At 35.5% G+C, this 18,301-nt stretch overlaps 1 protein-coding gene across 3 annotated transcripts in view; it reads left to right on the top strand.

Annotated features, from left to right (window-relative positions):
• RPS6KA5 (ribosomal protein S6 kinase A5) overlaps positions 1–12,524 on the top strand; it is a 52,157-nt gene extending 39,633 nt beyond the window's left edge. For all 3 annotated transcript variants that reach the window (XM_054400625.1, XM_054400624.1, XM_054400622.1), the window contains 7 exons: positions 173–306; positions 3,079–3,172; positions 5,362–5,532; positions 9,352–9,543; positions 10,149–10,308; positions 11,184–11,347; positions 12,285–12,524. In XM_054400625.1, coding sequence (XP_054256600.1) covers positions 173–306; positions 3,079–3,172; positions 5,362–5,532; positions 9,352–9,543; positions 10,149–10,308; positions 11,184–11,347; positions 12,285–12,524 — 1,155 coding nt within the window. The remainder of the gene's footprint in view (positions 1–172; positions 307–3,078; positions 3,173–5,361; positions 5,533–9,351; positions 9,544–10,148; positions 10,309–11,183; positions 11,348–12,284) is intronic.
• Positions 12,525–18,301: the final 5,777 nt, after the last annotated feature.

The raw sequence follows: 18,301 nt of genomic DNA, 5'->3' as shown, positions 1-18,301 counted from the left end.
AATGAGTTTTATGCGTTTTATTAAGTAAAAGCTGAGATTTCATTTTATCAAAAAAGAGCTCTTTTACAATTTTAAATGTAGATGAAAAATTCTCATGGAACTTTCCTCTTTGTCTTTGACTGTGTATACTAAAAGTATTCTGCAGAACTAAATACAGACAGTTTCCTAACAGGACTCTCCATTTTATCATCATTATGAACTGGATCTGAAAGAGAAACCATTGGGAGAAGGAAGTTTTTCCATTTGTCGAAAGTGCTTACACAAGAAAACTAGCCAAGAGTATGCAGTAAAAATAATTAGCAAAAGGTATAAATATTCTGTAAGACAATAAAAATATTTTATTTGCTTACCCATGGATTAGAGTAATGTTTGCTACATTTTTGGAAGTGGAAAAATAACTTTTAAAAATTTCCTATTTGAAGAGTCTACATAAATTTATAGTAACTTCATGATGTTTAAAATATTCTAACATTCTTTTGAAACAAAATGTTATACTTGTTGGGGAAGACACAAGAAGAATCCTAAAGAATACTTTCCTGATTCCTAACTGCATTCTACCTTAATTTCCCCTTATTTTACTCCTAACCACAATAAGGTATAAGGCCCTCTTACTTTAAAATCTTATTGAACTGAAGCTAAGCTTGTGCCAGCTCCCTTTCCTAAGCAGCCCAATTGATTTCCTAGGACATTGCTCTTAAGAAGGATCAGATTTAATTCATGGTGTGTTTGTGTAAGATGAAATTGGGCTATGGAGTTCTAAGTTGCACCTTGTTTTCTGAATGTTCTGAGGAGAACACCACAGTAGAGCCACTGAATTCCTTTATACATGGGGATCATCTGGTCTGCTTACAGAATAGCTACCTCTGGTAATTTTTGCCCAGAGGAAAATAAGAGATTCTTTGAGAAGCAGATGGATTTTTAGCTCCATTTTGCAATGTTACATTAGTAATTATGTCCCTAGTGTGTTGTAGAATGTTGGCAGGAAAGTGTAAATGTTTTGCTATCAGAATGATAATTCGCAACAATCTCTTCTCCAAGATATTTGGTTGTTACCACTGGCTTTCCAGACTCTAGAAGTAATTTTCCACCAGACTTAAGTATTTCATCATTATATGCTTTTCGGATAGGATAAAGTCAAGAATAAGACACCTAAGCTTAGGTGTCTGAGTCAGTTTTCTGAGGTCTGCTATGAATTTTGAGGTTTTGAGTCCTACTCAAAACTATTAGTGGAGCCTGCAGAGAGATTTGAACGATCAGGCACTAGCGGTGGGATTTAGTAACTTAAACATAGTGCCATTTTAACATTTGTTGGTGTCCCCTCTGTCCTCCAGTTCCTATCAGTCTTGTGACTAATACCTTTTATGTAGATGTCTTCATGGCTAATACCTTCCAGGCTCTCCTAAGCTTAGGCCACTGAATCCTACTATAAATATGTATCCTAGGGTCTAAGGTACACTAACTAGAATTTCATTCATAATGAGACCTTAGACAAGTAGTATGCAGTAGACACATTGGATGTTTTAATCTGGAATTCTTTGCCTTGTGTCTGTATTCAAATGCTTTTTTCTGCTGTGCATACAGAGCTGCAGATCAGTACTCCCATCTCATGCTAATGGATTTTTTGATTCTCAATAACAGTGAGAAAAATAGTATTGATTTTTTTTTTTTTCCCCATGAACTACACTTTTAGGAACAATGTCCCTAAATGATATTACTCACAAGGTTCTTTTGCTCTTCCTCTTTCACTGTGGTTGACTAGGCTAAATGATGGTAGAAGTGATCTGTATAGAAAGAATGATAGAGTTCTAGAAACTTCTTTGCCTTGAAGTTAGACAATCTTTCACTCCTACCCACCAAAAGTGTAAAAAAAGTGAATTTCAGATTAAAAGTTCCTCTGTGGTGTTGCTTTGTTAGTTGTGCTGGACTTGCAACAGTTTGAGGTTGTCTGTGTCTGAAGGCCAGTTAACCAGTGGAGTCCTGTAAGCTTGATTGAGTTACTGTTTCAGAGCTTCCCATTTGTTTTTCATTATATTGTGTGTTTACAATCTGAGATAATTAAAAGACATTCTCAGAAAAGCCCATGCATAAATTTCAAAGGTTTGTGTTCATGATACTGAACTTCATCTCTTTCCCAGGTCCAGCTTCTCCTGATAGTAGTTTATTGGGGAAAGACTGTCAGGGTTTTTAATTTCTTAAAGACCTGAAATTACTTCCATTTTAAAAAATACCAGCAGTGATGCAGGTGGAACAGCTTAGTTTACATGTTGATGATATGAAGCTTGCAGAAAAACAGATTTCTATTGCACAAAATTCTCATCACATTTCTGATCCTTATTAGGAGAGGAAAAAAAAAAAAGCCCAAAATTAAGAACACGAGAGAGGATTTATCTGTGTTATCCATAAGGCCGTTCTCTAAATCAGTAGAGGGTTAGCCTTTTTTGAAGAGAGTTTTGGCAAAAAAATCCAGCCATTATTTACCTAAAATAAATCAACTTACATACTTAGTGGAAAAAAAGATTTCTGCTCTCCATTCAAATAGTTTTTGTAATGTTCACCATTTGCACTTTTTTTTTGGTTATAGATTTCAGTACTTGGAATTTGTGTGATGTTTTTTTGCTCTGGAGCAGTATCTTCCTATCGCTTCCATTTATAGATTTTTACAGTGTCCTGTTTAGGGTTTTAGTTATGTAACGCAGATCATATATAGATGAAGTAGGAGCTCATAATTTCCATAGTTGTCCCATATAAGAATGGAAAAGAATTTGACTTAAAATTTTGTGTCTTTTAAGATCAAATTGAACTAACAAATATCAGTGGTAACAGAGGTGAAGTCAAATTACCCTGGACTAAGTGAAAAGTTTGGTTTAGATAGAAACTGTAACTGATGGATATTCTGTAATATCATTTCAACTTTTGCTGTAACAAGTTGCAGTTACATGAATAACTATTTTATTTGGGTGTGGTTTTTCTGATGTCCTAACTTGGTTAAGAAAAACCAAAACCAAACAATAGATAGAACACTTTGAATGTGCCATGACTTAGTAAAATTGGTACAAAATGACTGCTCAATTTTTCCAGAATGGAAGCCAACACCCAGAGAGAAATAACAGCTCTGAAACTCTGCGAAGGACACCCGAATGTAGTGAAGTTACATGAAGTTTATCATGACCAGGTATTTCAAACAAACTCTAATCAGCACTTCCAAACACATTGCCATGTGTTTTTCCAAGAACTTTTAGGAGTTAACCATACTGTCACTGTGGAGGCCACTTTTTTCCTAAGGATTTTGTCTAGTCAGTGTTGAAGATGAAACAGCAGTTCTGAATTCAAGGGACCTTTCAGTTACTGTCACAAACCAAAAAAGTATTTGGAAGAATTGAGCCTGAGTTCTGTCTCTGGTTCTGTCTGTGGTCTACTCTGTTAATCATCATACAACATATTCATGACCCAATTTCCACATTTACAGTGCTGAGGTACCTAATGTCTTCCCTTGGATTTGGAAATCTTACATACTAAGATTACGTATTTAGATTTTTAATTTTTTTTTTTGCTATTAGTTACTTCAAGGAGGTAACCAAGTAGTTTGCTGAGTTACCAAATGTGAAAGCAGAGCTTCTGTTTGGAAATACATGATGATCAATTTATGGTTATTTAAGCAAAATTATTTACCTGTTTCCTGTAATGCAAAGTCCACAGCATGTAATAAGCCATAATTTGATCTAACTTGGAGACTGACTGTGGTTTGAGCTAGAGGTTTGGACCAGATGTCCTGTAGAGGTCCCTTCCAAGCTAAACTACTTTGTGATTTTAGCCTATGAGTTTGTAACAGAGGATGGGCTCTCTTGCCTTCCCATGTACCCCAGTCTATTCCCATCATGCTCTTTATACAAAGACCAGCAAAGTGCTCATGTGGAGCACTTCTAAAATAGTCTGTGAGGACACAAAATCTGTATTCTAATCTTCAATGATAAGGAAGCCTTATTTTTTTTTTTGTATTTATGTGAAGTATGTGTACATGTGTACAAAACAGGACACTTTTTTCACTTTCTCTTGAGTGAAATAACCATAGTTGGGAATATCTAAAAAAAACCCAGTTCTTCAGATTGCAACTGAATAAACTACTCTCAACCAGCCAAACCACTGTATTTTCAGTTGTCTCATGTAGATCCAAGGTATTATCTGGATACTCAATGCACAAATATTCTGAAAACCAGGACTGATCACAATTTTCTAGCTTTGACATTTCTGCAGTTTCTCTTAGCAAGTTAATTTTTTTTTTTATCAGTCTGATCAACTTCTGCATTAGTAATCTAATCATAAAGTATTGAGCTGCAGACTTCTGGTGACCCACAAGTTGTTTTCTGGCAGAGAAGAGTCTCCTTATCCTTTCTGACTTTGACTGTCAGCTATTCCAAGTACATACTGCAGGAAATGTTATCTTTACAAGCACTACTAGCATGTGACTAGTAAGAAGCTTTCCTACTTTCTGTTCACATAGGTTTGCTTATGGTCCTTGATACTTAAATACTGTGCACCTTCTGTTTCTGACTCTTTATTTGATTTTACTTTTTCTTTCTACCTCTTCCCAGAACTGTTTTTCTTTGCTTGCAAATACTACTTTTGTTACTATTATTCAGGGGAAGGAGATGCTAGAAGCCATCACATGTCTACATCTGTGGCCTTCTGAGAATGTTAACTTTCTGTCCTGAGAAGTCTGCTGTTTGTTTAATGGCAAGACATTTGATTTGCAGTTGATGGTGTGCCAATGTTGTCTTATAACCAAGGAAGTCTCTTCTTAATGATTATCTTGAACAAACTTAAAATCAACCATTACCTTTTAAATAAAGGGAAGATACCTATTCTAATAATAGAGTAGCTTTATCTACTACTCTGTAGAGGATGAAATTAGAAGAAATTCTAGACAATCTTTCATTTCACATTAAGGTTTCAGTAAGCTTTTCAATTAGTTGGTAACATTAAATTACTAACCCCTTAGCACATTAATAGGAATATATTCCTACATCAGAATAGGCTTAAACAGTGTAAGTCTAGCTTTAGCCAGCTTTATTTGCTGGCCTAAAGAAAGGCATTTCTTCCCCCTACAAATTATCTGTTTACATGGTAGCATTGCATTTTTGTAAATGAGTGAACGTGGGAAAGACATCAATGTTTTTCAACCTCAGTGAGACTGATGGGGGAGAATGTCAATTTGGTGCTTCTCACAGGCCTCCTGAATTGCTATGAGAAGCAGTTTTATTTCTTCAAACTTTGAGAATATTGGAGTACCACCTAGCTCCTGCATGAAAGTTGGCTTGTAGTGTTAAATTTCTAACATGCCGTATTTTTCTTTTTTTGTTTCAGCTTCACACATTTCTAGTAATGGAGCTGCTGAAAGGAGGAGAATTGCTTGAACGTATTCAGAAAAAGAAACATTTCAGTGAGACTGAAGCCAGTCATATTATGCGCAGACTTGTTTCAGCAGTGAGCCATATGCATGATGTTGGAGTTGTCCACAGAGATCTGAAACCTGAGGTGTAGTGACTTGGTTTATGCTAATGCAGTATATTTAGACATTATTAAATATCTGTAGTATGATGTATTTCTTTCCTTGAGCTCTTACAGATTTTTGCACTTCTATGTTTTTAATAAAATGTTACTGCTTTCACTTAGGAAATTCTGTATGTATTTTTCTGTTCATAGGTAAAAGTAACTGTTAGGAAACACTTTTATTTTTGTAACCAATTTAACACTCCAAACTTCTTGCCTATTTGGGGACAGTTTTTACTCATGCTAAGTGTATATTTATTGCATGAAACAGTTCACAAGCAGAGATAGGTTGCCTGGGTACTTAGCTTTTTCTACCTTTTGTTTGATCTTAATTCACTCAACAGGGCTTCTTTTGGAGGTGACTGCAACACCCTTGTACTGTCTGTATCCCAGTTGAGCATAAAATGAACTATAAACTGACACAGGCAGCTAATAAAGATGTATGATTTGAGTTCAGTGAGTTTAGTAGTTTCCCCAAATGAAAAACTATACTTAGAATTTTCCCTAATTTCTTAGTTTTATATTTTTATTGTGCAGCAACATCTTGCCTTCCAGATAATTCACTTTACAGTGGTAAAGTTGACCACAGGCTTTATTCTGCTTCCTGGAGCCAGTATTTGCTCGTTTTTCTTTGCCAACAATGGGCTTGGATATGTGTTAGTTTTCTTTATCCCATTAATAGTGTAGATTTCTGGTAGTTCATCCAATGAGGATGTTACATTGTATTGGTAATTACAATCATCATACTTCAGGAAATAGCTACTCCTTTCACATCTGGAGTTTAAAATGATCCACCATTCCTACCAATGTTTGTCCATCTGTAACATACCTTCTGGTGTATTACAAACTTACTTCCTTTATAGTAATTACAATTTAACAGGTAAAGAAGTTTGCTAGGTGTTTGTATTAAACTGTTTTTGCAAATCAGTCCAAAATACATGCATTTGAAAAGATCTTTGTACTGGAGTATTAAAACTAGAAGGGGCTATTGTGAAATTGTGGCTCTTGCAAACATTTTTTCTGCTCACATCATCACAAAAAGAAAACAGCTTTTGAAAGGACAAAGCCTAGAAATCCTTCTTCTCTTATGTTCATCATTTTAGTCTTATTACCCTCTTGAATATAAAAGCCAGATTCTGTAAAGCAGAGCTTCAGCTGCATGGTCTCCAGTTTTGCATCATGTTGAAGAACAGAAGTCTGGGAAGTCCAAGTAATGAAGGGTTAGCAAACAGCTTGCAGAGTGCATTGCCTTCACAAAGTCGGACTTAACCAGCCTGTCTCCTTCCTGCTTGTTGTGTTGAAAGTTACTATTTTAGATTCAGGCATGAACTTAGTATGGAAGTATGGAATCTGCAGGCTTCTCAATATAGATGTGGTTAGTGTACCTTTCTGTAAAAAGATACATTGGAAGTTCTTTTGCTTTTACATCACCTCCACTCATTTTTATTTTATTTTTTATGATACTTTTTGACATCTCATGTGATACTGAGAAGTCTATTGTAAAAAAGACATCTAGTTACATGTCACTAAGGATGAGGGTTTTTTTAATTGCATGGACTGGAAGTCTCTTCTACTTAAGCAATAGTAATTAGATCATATATGGTGCTCTGCAAAAGAAAGGAAAAGTACTAGATTTTTTTTTTTATTTCTGTGAATTCCAATTTTCTATCATGTAGTATATGTGACCATCTGGAGCCTCTCAGGAGAGGATTTGAGGACTGTTTCTGAAGTGATCACTAATCTGTAAAAAACATACCAAAGTTTATGTATCCTTAAAATATGTGTAAAATATAGCTTTAAGTGTGGGATTTTGTGAAACTTCCTGTTTAGCTACTCAACCAAGTAGTCTAAATCAATTTAGGACTGTACTTTTCGTTCTGTACACAAACAATTTCATTCTTGTCTTAAGAAAGGAGATCTTCTTAACCTAATGTTACTTCAGTTTTTCATTTACTTGTTGGCTATGTAAAATCACTATAGAAGAAAGATCATTGTATTAATCACTTATCTTCATATTAATATTTTTGCTAAAACTAGGCTTCATTAGGTCCATTTTGCACAACATTTTAATACAGAAAACTGTCTGTTCCAATTGTACATTAAGCTATAACACCAATACAGAATATTAAACACTGTTCTGTAGCAGCTATTCTCTTTGATCCATAGCGAATGCTCTCAGGTTCTCTTTACTGATCTGCTTGCAACTAGCAGTCATTTTTTCCCCTTGCTAGTGAACCTGAAATTAAATACTTTGAGTCTTTCACCTTTTGTATAACAAAATTACATAGGGCTATAGGATTTATAATATTGACACTTTTTCTAGAATTGCATAGATGCAACAGCAGAATTTTGCTCTTTTCTATCAGTTTGAGGGGGGAGTAGAAATAATTTATAACTCATCTTGGCCTCTGCCAGTTCTAACACTTAGCTTCACTCCTGTATCTTTCTTGAAGAACTCAGGGAAAAGAACAGATTAAAGGATCACAAGATGTTAGGGGTTGGAAGGGACCTCTGGAGATCTTGAGGTAAAACTCCTCTGCTACAGCAGGACCATATAATCTATCGCAGGTCGCACAAGAACGCATCCTGATGGGTCTTGAAAGTCTCCAGAGAAGACGACTCCACAACCTCTTTGGGGATCCTGCTCCAGTGCTCTATGACCTTTACAGTAAAGAAGTTCTTTCTCATGTTGAGGTGGAATTTCCCGTGCTGTATCTTACATCCTTTGCCCCCCTTATCTATCACAGGGCGCAAGTGAGAGGAGGGTGTCCCTTCCTTCTTGACACCCACCCCTCATATATTTGTGTACATTTATTAGATCTCCTCTCAGTCTACTCCTCTCTAGACTAAAAAGCCCAGGTCTCTCATCCTTTCTTCATAAGGCATGTGCTCCAGTCCCTTAATCATTCTTGTAGCTCTCTGTTGGACTTTCTCAAATAGATCCCTGTCCCTCTTGAACTGGCCAGAAGGGCATATTGCTGTCCCATGGATAATTTGTTTTAAATCTTCTTCCAAACTGATAATGACCTGTCTGTCTTCAAGTCTAAGATGCCCCACTCCAGTATGTAAAGCTGGAGTTCTCAGGGACTATTTGCCAAAATTTCTCTACCTTGGTGTTAAGTAGCAGCCCACTGGTTCAAGGTTGAATTGTTAATGTGACTCTCAGTATGTAAATGCTGTTTGTCCCAAGTCTCTTTCAGAAAGTATCTATACTGACGTTGAGATCCAATGCAGACAGTAGTCAGAACAACAGCTAAGATATTGGTGCACTTTCTAGTCCACCATCCTTTAGTTTTGATTTCTTTTTTTTTGAATATGACAATATGTTACTATTTTAGGACCAAAGACTAGTCAGTCACAAGAGAAGACATGCAACATGAGCTCCACATAGAAGAAAGCTATCATTTGTGACATACTAGAAGGAAGTGTAAGCTTAAGAAAATTTACTTTTCTTTGAGGAAGGAGGCAGTTCTCCATTTATGTTGATGTATTTGTTTTTCTTCTTGTCAGTGTTCCCTGAATTACTTTCTGCAGTGTTCTCTGATAAATAATCATTCTTACTAATGATGTCAGACAAAACTATCCTGACTTGCAGATATCCAGGAGGTAGATAAACACACTTTCATACATCGCAGACTACTGTTATTTCTACTTTTCTATGTTTCTCTTGGTCTCCTAGTTCCCATTTTCTCTAAATAATGGGAAGTTTTCAGTAGTAATAAATGTAGGGAAAAAATAACTATTAAGTATTCTAACCAATTTTCTACCCAATGCCTGTATTGATTTTGTCTTTGTTTTTTTCAGAATTTATTGTTTACAGATGAAACTGATAATTCTGAAATAAAAATAATTGATTTTGGTTTTGCTCGTCTGAAACCACCTGACAACCAGCCTCTTAAGACTCCCTGTTTTACTCTTCATTATGCTGCACCAGAGCTCTTGAATCACAATGGTTATGATGAATCATGTGATCTGTGGAGTTTGGGGGTCATTTTGGTGAGTGATTGAGGTTTTTCATTGCACCTTTATCCTATGTACCTACTTTTTGTTACAATGCAAATGATTTGACACTGTTTCAGAATTGGGGAGACACTGAGTTCAGGTGAGGCAAAAATACCGTTGCGCAAATAATAGGTTCCAAAAACAGATGTTTTCCAGGGGTGGACTTTTTTTTCATTAAGCAGTAAATTAAATTCAACGTTTCTGGGAATGGAAAAAATACTTGATAGAGTCTCATTCTTAAAAAGATGTGTTCTTACTAGGAGATTTCACAGGGATCCATATAATCTTCCTACAGTTTGAGTTCAGGGAAGGAATCAGCCTGCATTCTGATATACAGAAAATAATTTGAGTAGATATAATTTGTGTAGAAACACTTTTGTGGTTTATTTACAGTTTCCTGAAGCATATGAGTGGTTTTGTTTGTTTGTTGTTTCCTAACAGGGACTCAAGAGAAATCTTCCATTTAAAAAATTTTCTATAGCCTTGAAATTGAGCTTGTTTTACTGCATAGCATTGGTGATGTAAGCAACAGCATTCTAGTTGTAGGGTTGTCATTAATTATACTGTGTTTGTTGATACTACTTTTGTTCTCATGACAGTATACAATGCTATCAGGACAGGTACCATTTCAGTCTCATGACAAAAGTTTAACATGTACCAGTGCATTGGAAATTATGAAGAAAATAAAAAAGGGAGAATTTTCTTTTGAAGGAGAAGCTTGGAAAAATGTTTCTGAAGAGGCTAAAGAGTTAATTCAAGGTATGTATTCATAAATATTTCATGCACAGTATACTTTTATCTCACAGGAAAGAATTTAGAGAACTATGTATCTGGATGCTGTGATCAACATCAACAGTGCCTAACCTGCTATGTGCTGATCCCTAATGCAAGTTAAGGGTAAAGGTGAACACATCAAAATTGCATCACATATTGCTTGTATGAGTAGCAGAGAGCTTTCTAAAGTAGTGAGATGGTGATTGACAGAAGCTTAGGGGGGTTAGAAATAACTGAAGAGCTTCAAAAAAAGCAATCTTGAAAATATATTTAAAAGCAGAGTTTTTATTTTCTGTTATTTTTTTTTATTTGTAAAAATACCAGGTTATAAGATAAATATTACAAAAGCTGAGCTTTTGCAGAAAATTAATTTATTATAATAATTTTTTCCTCGGGTTGTTTTTTGTGTGTACTGAGACTACTGTATTTCTGAGATTCATGTGTGATGTACTTTGATTCCCCTGAAGCTTTTGAGGCAATTATGTTTTCACCATGAGATAAATACCAGTATAAGTTCTAAAAAGATGGAGTTCTGAATTTCTGTAGAAGCAGGTTTGCCAAAAATGTAGGCCTCTCCAGATGCAGACTTCAGTGGATCATGTAGAGAATCTCAGGGTTACCGTCTTGAACTTTATCCTAGACAGGTTTTACGTGAAGAAACCATTTGGTAGTTCTGAGTTAGTGTGAAAAGAGATGTGAGTTATTGAACAGTTAAATAGCAATTTCTTGTATTTAATGATTCCTCTGGAGAGGAAGACAGTATGACATTGTGTGAGTCTTTTCTAGGATAAATATTGGCATATCTAGGATAAAAAGATAAACAGCTCATGATTTAACAGAATTTAATGTATTTATATTAGGACTTCTAACAGTGGACCCAAACAAAAGAATTAAAATGTCCAGCCTGAGATACAATGAATGGCTTCAGGATGGCAGCCAGCTCTCATCCAACCCTCTAATGACTCCTGACAACTTAGGCTCCTCAGGAGCTGCAGTGCATACGTATGTCAAAGCCACTTTTCATGTAAGTTCAAAGAAATCTTACGTTGTGCTAAATTTTATGTGTTAATGTTTTCTCTTTGTTAGAAATACACGACTGTCCCTATAATTCAGTGGTTGCTTAGAGCTGCAATTCTTTCCTCTATACCTAGCATCTATGTTTGAATGCAGTGAAAACATGAATGATGAGGCAAGAAGAAATTTCCTGAACACACTTAATACTAATTGGGTTTGGGGGCGTTGAGAGATATCTGTTCATGAAATAGCTGTTAGAAATATTCTGTTTCTTAGAAGAATCCTATTGAAAGATATTCCATACTTTCATAAAAAAGAATAAACTTTCTAGTTAAAGTTAAGTAACAGTTTGACTTTTTGTCTTTATGGTTACAAAATCAAGTTAGAATTTGTGGAACTTACCTAGTTCATGTTTTAGGATCAAAGACGCTTTTTAAAATGGAGTCTGTTGTCTACCATTTTGTAATTACTGAGAACATTTGAACTATATTATACAAACTGTGTTAGATAAACATAGCATGGATCATCATGATTCCTTTTATAGAGCATTAACTGAAATTGAGTAGACACTAATTATTAAGAAGAAAGTAATAAAGGAATTAGTGCTTTGAGAAGCCCTGCTCATGCAACGTAGTGTGGGTTGACAGAAAAAACGTAGTTTAACTAACTGTAGTATCTGAAAATGTAGTTTAAAATAGGCTTAAAGCTTAATAAAAAATAGTTCTAAATTAAAAGGGTGAAGAATGTGCCAATGATATATATTGGCTCTTATATGCATGTAAAGGCCAGTAAAGTTATTGTTACAACTGCAGTAAGAATTAGTAGAGACCTGTTAAGAGACAACTGTTTATCTTACATCTTAACACAGAACATTCATAGTAAGTGATAAGCCTCATCATGTCTTAAACCTCTTGAAAAGCTTAGAATTACCTTTTATTTTTAAACAGGCCTTTAACAAATACAAAAGGGAAGGATTTTGTCTCCAGAACGTTGACAAGGCACCTCTTGCAAAGAGAAGGAAAATGAAAAAAACAAGTACGAGCACGGAGACACGGAGCAGCTCCAGTGAGAGTTCACATTCTTCTTCCTCTCATTCTCACGGTAAAACTACACCCACAAAGACACTGCAGCCAACAAACCCTGCAGACAGCAATAACCCCGAAACCATCTTCCAGTTCTCTGACTGAAAAGCAGAGAATATCCCGTCTTGAAGATTTAAGTTGTTATAAACTTGGCAGTATATATATTGTCTTCTCCCACCTCTTCTCCCTGTGGCTTGAAGGCTACAGGAATGTCTGTCGCTTAAAAAATGTATTTCAATCATACCTTTTTAGCTTTGTATATCAATACGCTTCTTTTTAGCATTAACTTTGGTATCACTGGATATGGTATAATACTATCATACAATTAACATTGTATTCTCTTAGGGCTAAATTACTAGTGAGCAGTCAAGCTCAAGGTAAGGAGCTATGCTGCTCGTGGTACAGCTTGGAGGAAGACTTTGTCAGTGTCAGAACCTTCCTCCCAGTTTCCTCCCCACTGTTCAAAGAAAGGAAATCTCTGTAACATGTATTAGAACTCTTGGATCTTCTTTTAGCCAGCTCTGTGAAGAATGTCATAGAATTTGGTTCTTCATGCATGCAAAGAATGATTGGTACAGTGCACCAAAGCAGTATAGTACTTTAAGGCCTTTTAAGTTTGTGGATAGATTGTATCCTATTTATTTGAATTTTAAGAGCAAAATGAGGCATTATGGAATTCTCAAATTGTTTTAAAAAGTAACTCCACATATCTTGTTCTAAACAATTGGGAATATAAATCTTAGATTTGGGGGTTTAATTTATTTAATTTTTTAATAAACATTCTAGGGCAAAATATACCTGAAAGACTCAAGCGTCTAGTACTGTGATACAGTAATTTTTATTTCTACTTTTGTGAAGTTATAAGCTTTTAAAATGTTGTAGAGATTCTAAAATGTAATGCTATAGGAGAAAGTGAAATTTCATATTAAATGCTTTGGAAAATGGTCACATGTTAAAATATCTATTTCAAGAATTAACTGTAATTTATATTTTCTTTTTATATTTACACAGTAACTTTAAAATACTAAGGTTTTTTAAAAGATGCAAAAAATCCAATTTCAACATTTGTTATTATAGGGTCCATACAAAATGTATACAGAGTTATCTGAATTTTGCATTGTGCAAATACGGCAGTTTAATAGTGACTGCAAAGTATTAGAATATATGTTTTCTTTTTGCACTTTATAACATCAAAAGGAGATGTTTTACAATAAAGTGCACTCAGATCTCTCTTCCTACAAGGTGCTGAGCACTGTTTTACTGGGTTGAATGACTTAATCCACTGTATTTGGTGGTAGTGGTCATTGTGAAGGAGAACTCTGTACTTTGCAGGAGTGAATCCCTGTATATTACCCACTGTTTTCATTCCTTACTTTAAAATGCAAAGATCGTTCTATCTTGCTTTTACATTGTATATAACAAATACTAGACCTGAGCACCTTGTGTAGTGTAGATGTTAACAACTTATGCACTGGGAATACTAAAGGGAAATTATTTTGAACACTGTGCTTCACAACTTGTTCACTGTGGTGTTCTACAGTGAAGTATTTCCTACTGTGATAGTATAGTATGTACATAACTGTTTGGAATTATAAATGTGACTTACAGAAACATCAGCATAAACTTTTAAATTAGTATATTTTATAAATTTATGGCGAGCTCTTTTATTGCTCACGTTCTCACTGACTAGGAGTAACTTAAGTGCAAAAGAGAACTCCAGTTTTGCAAATGCTTACATATGTAAGTTTCCGCTGAAGGCAGAGAGAGTCCTTGTGTAAAGTTAATCATGTGTCTAAATTCTGTGATGGAAGACTAATTGACTAGAGGGGTTTGTTAACAGCTTGCTCGATCTTAAAATAACCTTAATCCAAATCCTATGCAAAAAAGGTTATGGGAAATGTTTATATCGGTGGTTTTATTTAAAGAAATATATCAGTATTGACAAATAAAATACATCCATGTTTACAGGGATTGTGTGTATCAAAACAAGGCCTTGAAGCCAAACATATTTGTTCTGTGTTTCTTTAATATTAATAATGGCATTCTGAGGTTTTGGAATTGCTCATGTGAAATAGTTTACTACTTTCGTGATGTGAATGTCAACAGTAATTGCAGCATTAATTTCAGGTTGATGTGAATATTGAGATTTGCACTGTTTATGTAGAAGTAGTATATTTAAAGATCAGTGTATGTGCTAAAAACACAACCAATTTTAAGTGGCTGATGTTAAAATACTGAGAAATAATTGTCAATGTAATATATTCAGGTTTGCTTTCTGAATGCTCTCTTTGGAAGTAATCTCAGTAGTGAATATGGCTCATTTGTAAAAGAGTACTTTCCCTTTCCCCAATAAACTTGCTGTAAATAAAACAATCCACCATTAATACTTGTTATGCAGAGAGTACAAGAGGTGGGTTGTCTATAAAGTTTGCACTTTGAGGAGTTCTTGGAATTTGGTGTCTTCAGGGTTGAGGACAACGAAAAGCAGTTTTCAGTTTGATTTTGAGTGTAAGAAATGTGTGAATACCAGGTGGATTTGGAACATTGTGACCCAGCTGACATAATTTCTTAGTTACAAACACAGTACAGTTGTTTCTCTGTTGGGAAATTTAAACTGTTGCTTGACAAAGTGATGAAACAAGACAAAGATTCTAAATGCTAGAGATAATGGCTGTACTGTCAGAGGTTTTTCACACAGGTATTGAGAGATTGTTGCCAGACTAAAAGTAGACTACAACATTTGTATCAAAGACAACTTTTATTGATTAATATTTCTGTGTCTTCTCTGTGCTCTAACAGTAGTTATTAAATAAAAATTATAAAACAATGTAGTTCTTTTTGGCAGGGGTATGTACACTTAGGTGTTACATTGCATTTGCTTTGAAGCCGTTACCTGGGGTGCCTGAAATGTTTATCACCTCTGACTTTTTAGCTCTCTCCAAAACCGGAGCTCTTGAGAAGGTGTGTTTGACATTAAGCTGTCTGACTGTTTAGATTATCATTTTACATAAACAACTGCTGATCTCCACTTATATTGATAAAACTGAGTTTCAAACTAGGCAGCTCAAGAGGATGTTCATGTTTTGTTCAGATGTTCCTGCAGGACACTAGCAAATCTTGGCAGATCAATGTTGTCTCAGCTTAATCTGTTGCCCAGCCTGGCACTGTAGGCCATATGAAGACCATGGGCCAAATTTTCTTACCACTGTTTCGAATCTGAAGTGTGCAAGCCAATCCTCATTAGTACTGTAAATACTTTGTTGTCTTAGTGAAGTGTTAGACTGTGAATTATGTTTATACTCAGATTAATTTTCCTTCACTCTGCTGCTATGCATCAAGCAACATTAATATCTAGTAACGGTAACTCTCTACTGTCAGAAATGTAACAGTCAGCAATACTGTGGGCAGATTTGTTTGAAAGATCAAATGTCTATTAGTAAAGATTTAAGTAACTAGTGTGGTTAGTAATCCAATCTTTAAATTACTCAATATTCTTTAAAGCTATTTCATTGTAATACTTTCAGAAACACAAATATTGGTCATTAAGAGGTAGTTCTGCTAAAGATTTAGGAGTGCAAAGGAGATTACATGACTTACCGTTCTTCTGCCTTAGGGAAATTGGGCAAAAGCAGCTGAAATATTTATTGTTTCTTAATAGAAGAGTCAGTGCGTTAGTCATATATGTATTGTGTACTGCTGTGGAAAAAAACCCAAACACCTTTATTAAAATGCTTTATTAAACAGTCTTGGAAGGGTAACACAAAAATACAGTATTGCATCGGAGTGGATTGAGGCTTCAGGTTGGCATTGCTGGTGTGTGTATTTTCTCAGTCCTTTTCCATGGCTGCTTTTCTAACAAGATTATGGTACCTTCACAGCCATGTTCCCCAGCACTCATCCGGGAACAGAATAATTCCTGGCAGAAAACCTTTGCAGAATGATGATGTATGTTTATTGGTTGTGATTAAATGTTGCACAAGTGTCTTACATTTTTAATAGGTGCATGCATTATGTGCATGTATGTAGACACATGTTGTATTGCATGTCTAGGCCTCAGTTTAAAGTAACATGCCTTGTTTAAGAGAACCTGTACTTAAAAGTGAGTAATCAACTCACAGGTTCAGAGGACAAGACAAGGGGGCTACTGCAGTAGAAGAAGGGGATTGTGGGAAGTCAGAGATGACAGGCCCTGGGAACATGTTTTCAGGGGGAAATTCCTTCCCTTGCTATATCCGTGTGTGTAGTATTCACTGATACTGAATTGGAAGCTTTCTCGCCACTTACCCAGCAATAAACACATTGCCTAATTCTGTGGGTCTGTTGAGTGTGCGTGTGTCTACATGTGTTGTCTACATATAGGTGACACTTTGGTCTTCAGTTGGAATTGTTTGTTATTTCTCAAGTGTCATTCCAGGTGGTTTTACCAAGCTGGTGGTCTTCATTCTTTTCCCTTATATGTGACATTCTTTCTCAGAACCAGTTCTTACACTTCAAAACATGACATTGCTTTCTTTCAGTTGAGATACTTGTCTGAATATTCTGTGTTAAGAGAACAGGAAATAATGTGACTGTTTTTGCTGTTAAGGGTTAAAAGTGCTTTGATCTTTGTCTGCCTGTGAGAAACACTTCTCAGTTTGCTCCTTTAACCCACAGGACTCTGAGTTCTATAAAAAATAAGAAATGCAGAGCTATTGATTAGCCATTGCCTGCTGTCCAGCATTTTTATATATCAGTATAATGAGTAGATTTTGTATGTTCAGAACGCCTATGTAGAAAAGAAAACTTAGGATGGTTCCTGTAGTTTGTACTAGTAAATAAAGTGATGCTTTCAATTACATAGACCAGCTGGAGCAGTCTTGTTTGTTGTGCCTGGAACAAGGGCAGAGAAGGATAAGACATCTCCAATAATGTAAACTTGGAAAACCCCATGTATTTTGACAGTCTTTGTGTTCAGTGTAACAGAAAGGGTAGTCTCCAATGGCCTGGGAATCAGTGGTAAGTATTTAGGTAGCTGAGAGGGAGATGGTATGGTCTGGTCTGACAGCTGTCACTCACAGGGCCATTCCTGATCTTATCTCCTGGCCACATGCTTTACTTGTTACTTAGTTCCAGTGTTTCTATCCATCTTATTCACACAAAAGTCATTTTCTAAAATTGGCAACCAGTCTGGGCTGTATTCACAGAATCCATGCAGAAAATGAACTTCCTTTGAAATGCCAACAATAAAACAAGAGAAAACCATAACTCTTTAATTTCACAGATGAAACTTGGAAATAAATTGTAAACTTGCTGCGTTTTTCTTAATACAAAGATAGTTTTACTATGTGAACAAATCAAGCTTCCATTCTTAAAACTGACATGTCACTTGTGTTTATCTGATTTTCCTTGGGGTTTTTCTGGAAATATGTAATTGTCTTAGTATGATTATGACTAAAGGTTTCATAAGTAAGAGGAAAAATCTAAGAGCTGGGTATAAGGCCTTGTGAATAACCAGAAGTAGTCTGCTGGGAAAGGTAAACACTGTCTTTGGCTAGTTCAATTCATAATCCTATGTATCACTGACATTGGCTCATGCAACTATGTCTAACCAAGTACATCATCAGTTACGAATGTGATTTTTGGGTGACACAGCTATGCTAAAAAAGCTTTCAAGTGTAAACTACTCTTGGAAATTGGTGTGAAGTGACAAGAAAGGGGGGGAACTTGTCTTTAAAGATGGTGCAAAGAAGGGACAGTGCTCAAGGTTTGTCTCGTAAGTTACACTAGCATTGGTGACTAGGCAGTATTACCACTGTATTATCTGTAGGAGCTTACCCATTAATAACAGTATGTATCCTTTTTCCTTTAAACTCAATCTACAGTGGAAAAGATAAACTAAATTA

Source organism: Indicator indicator, chromosome 4 (assembly GCF_027791375.1).
Source record: "Indicator indicator isolate 239-I01 chromosome 4, UM_Iind_1.1, whole genome shotgun sequence".
NCBI lineage: Eukaryota > Metazoa > Chordata > Aves > Piciformes > Indicatoridae > Indicator > Indicator indicator.
Note: the sequence above shows the minus strand (reverse complement) of the source record. Positions and strands in the feature narration are given on the sequence as shown.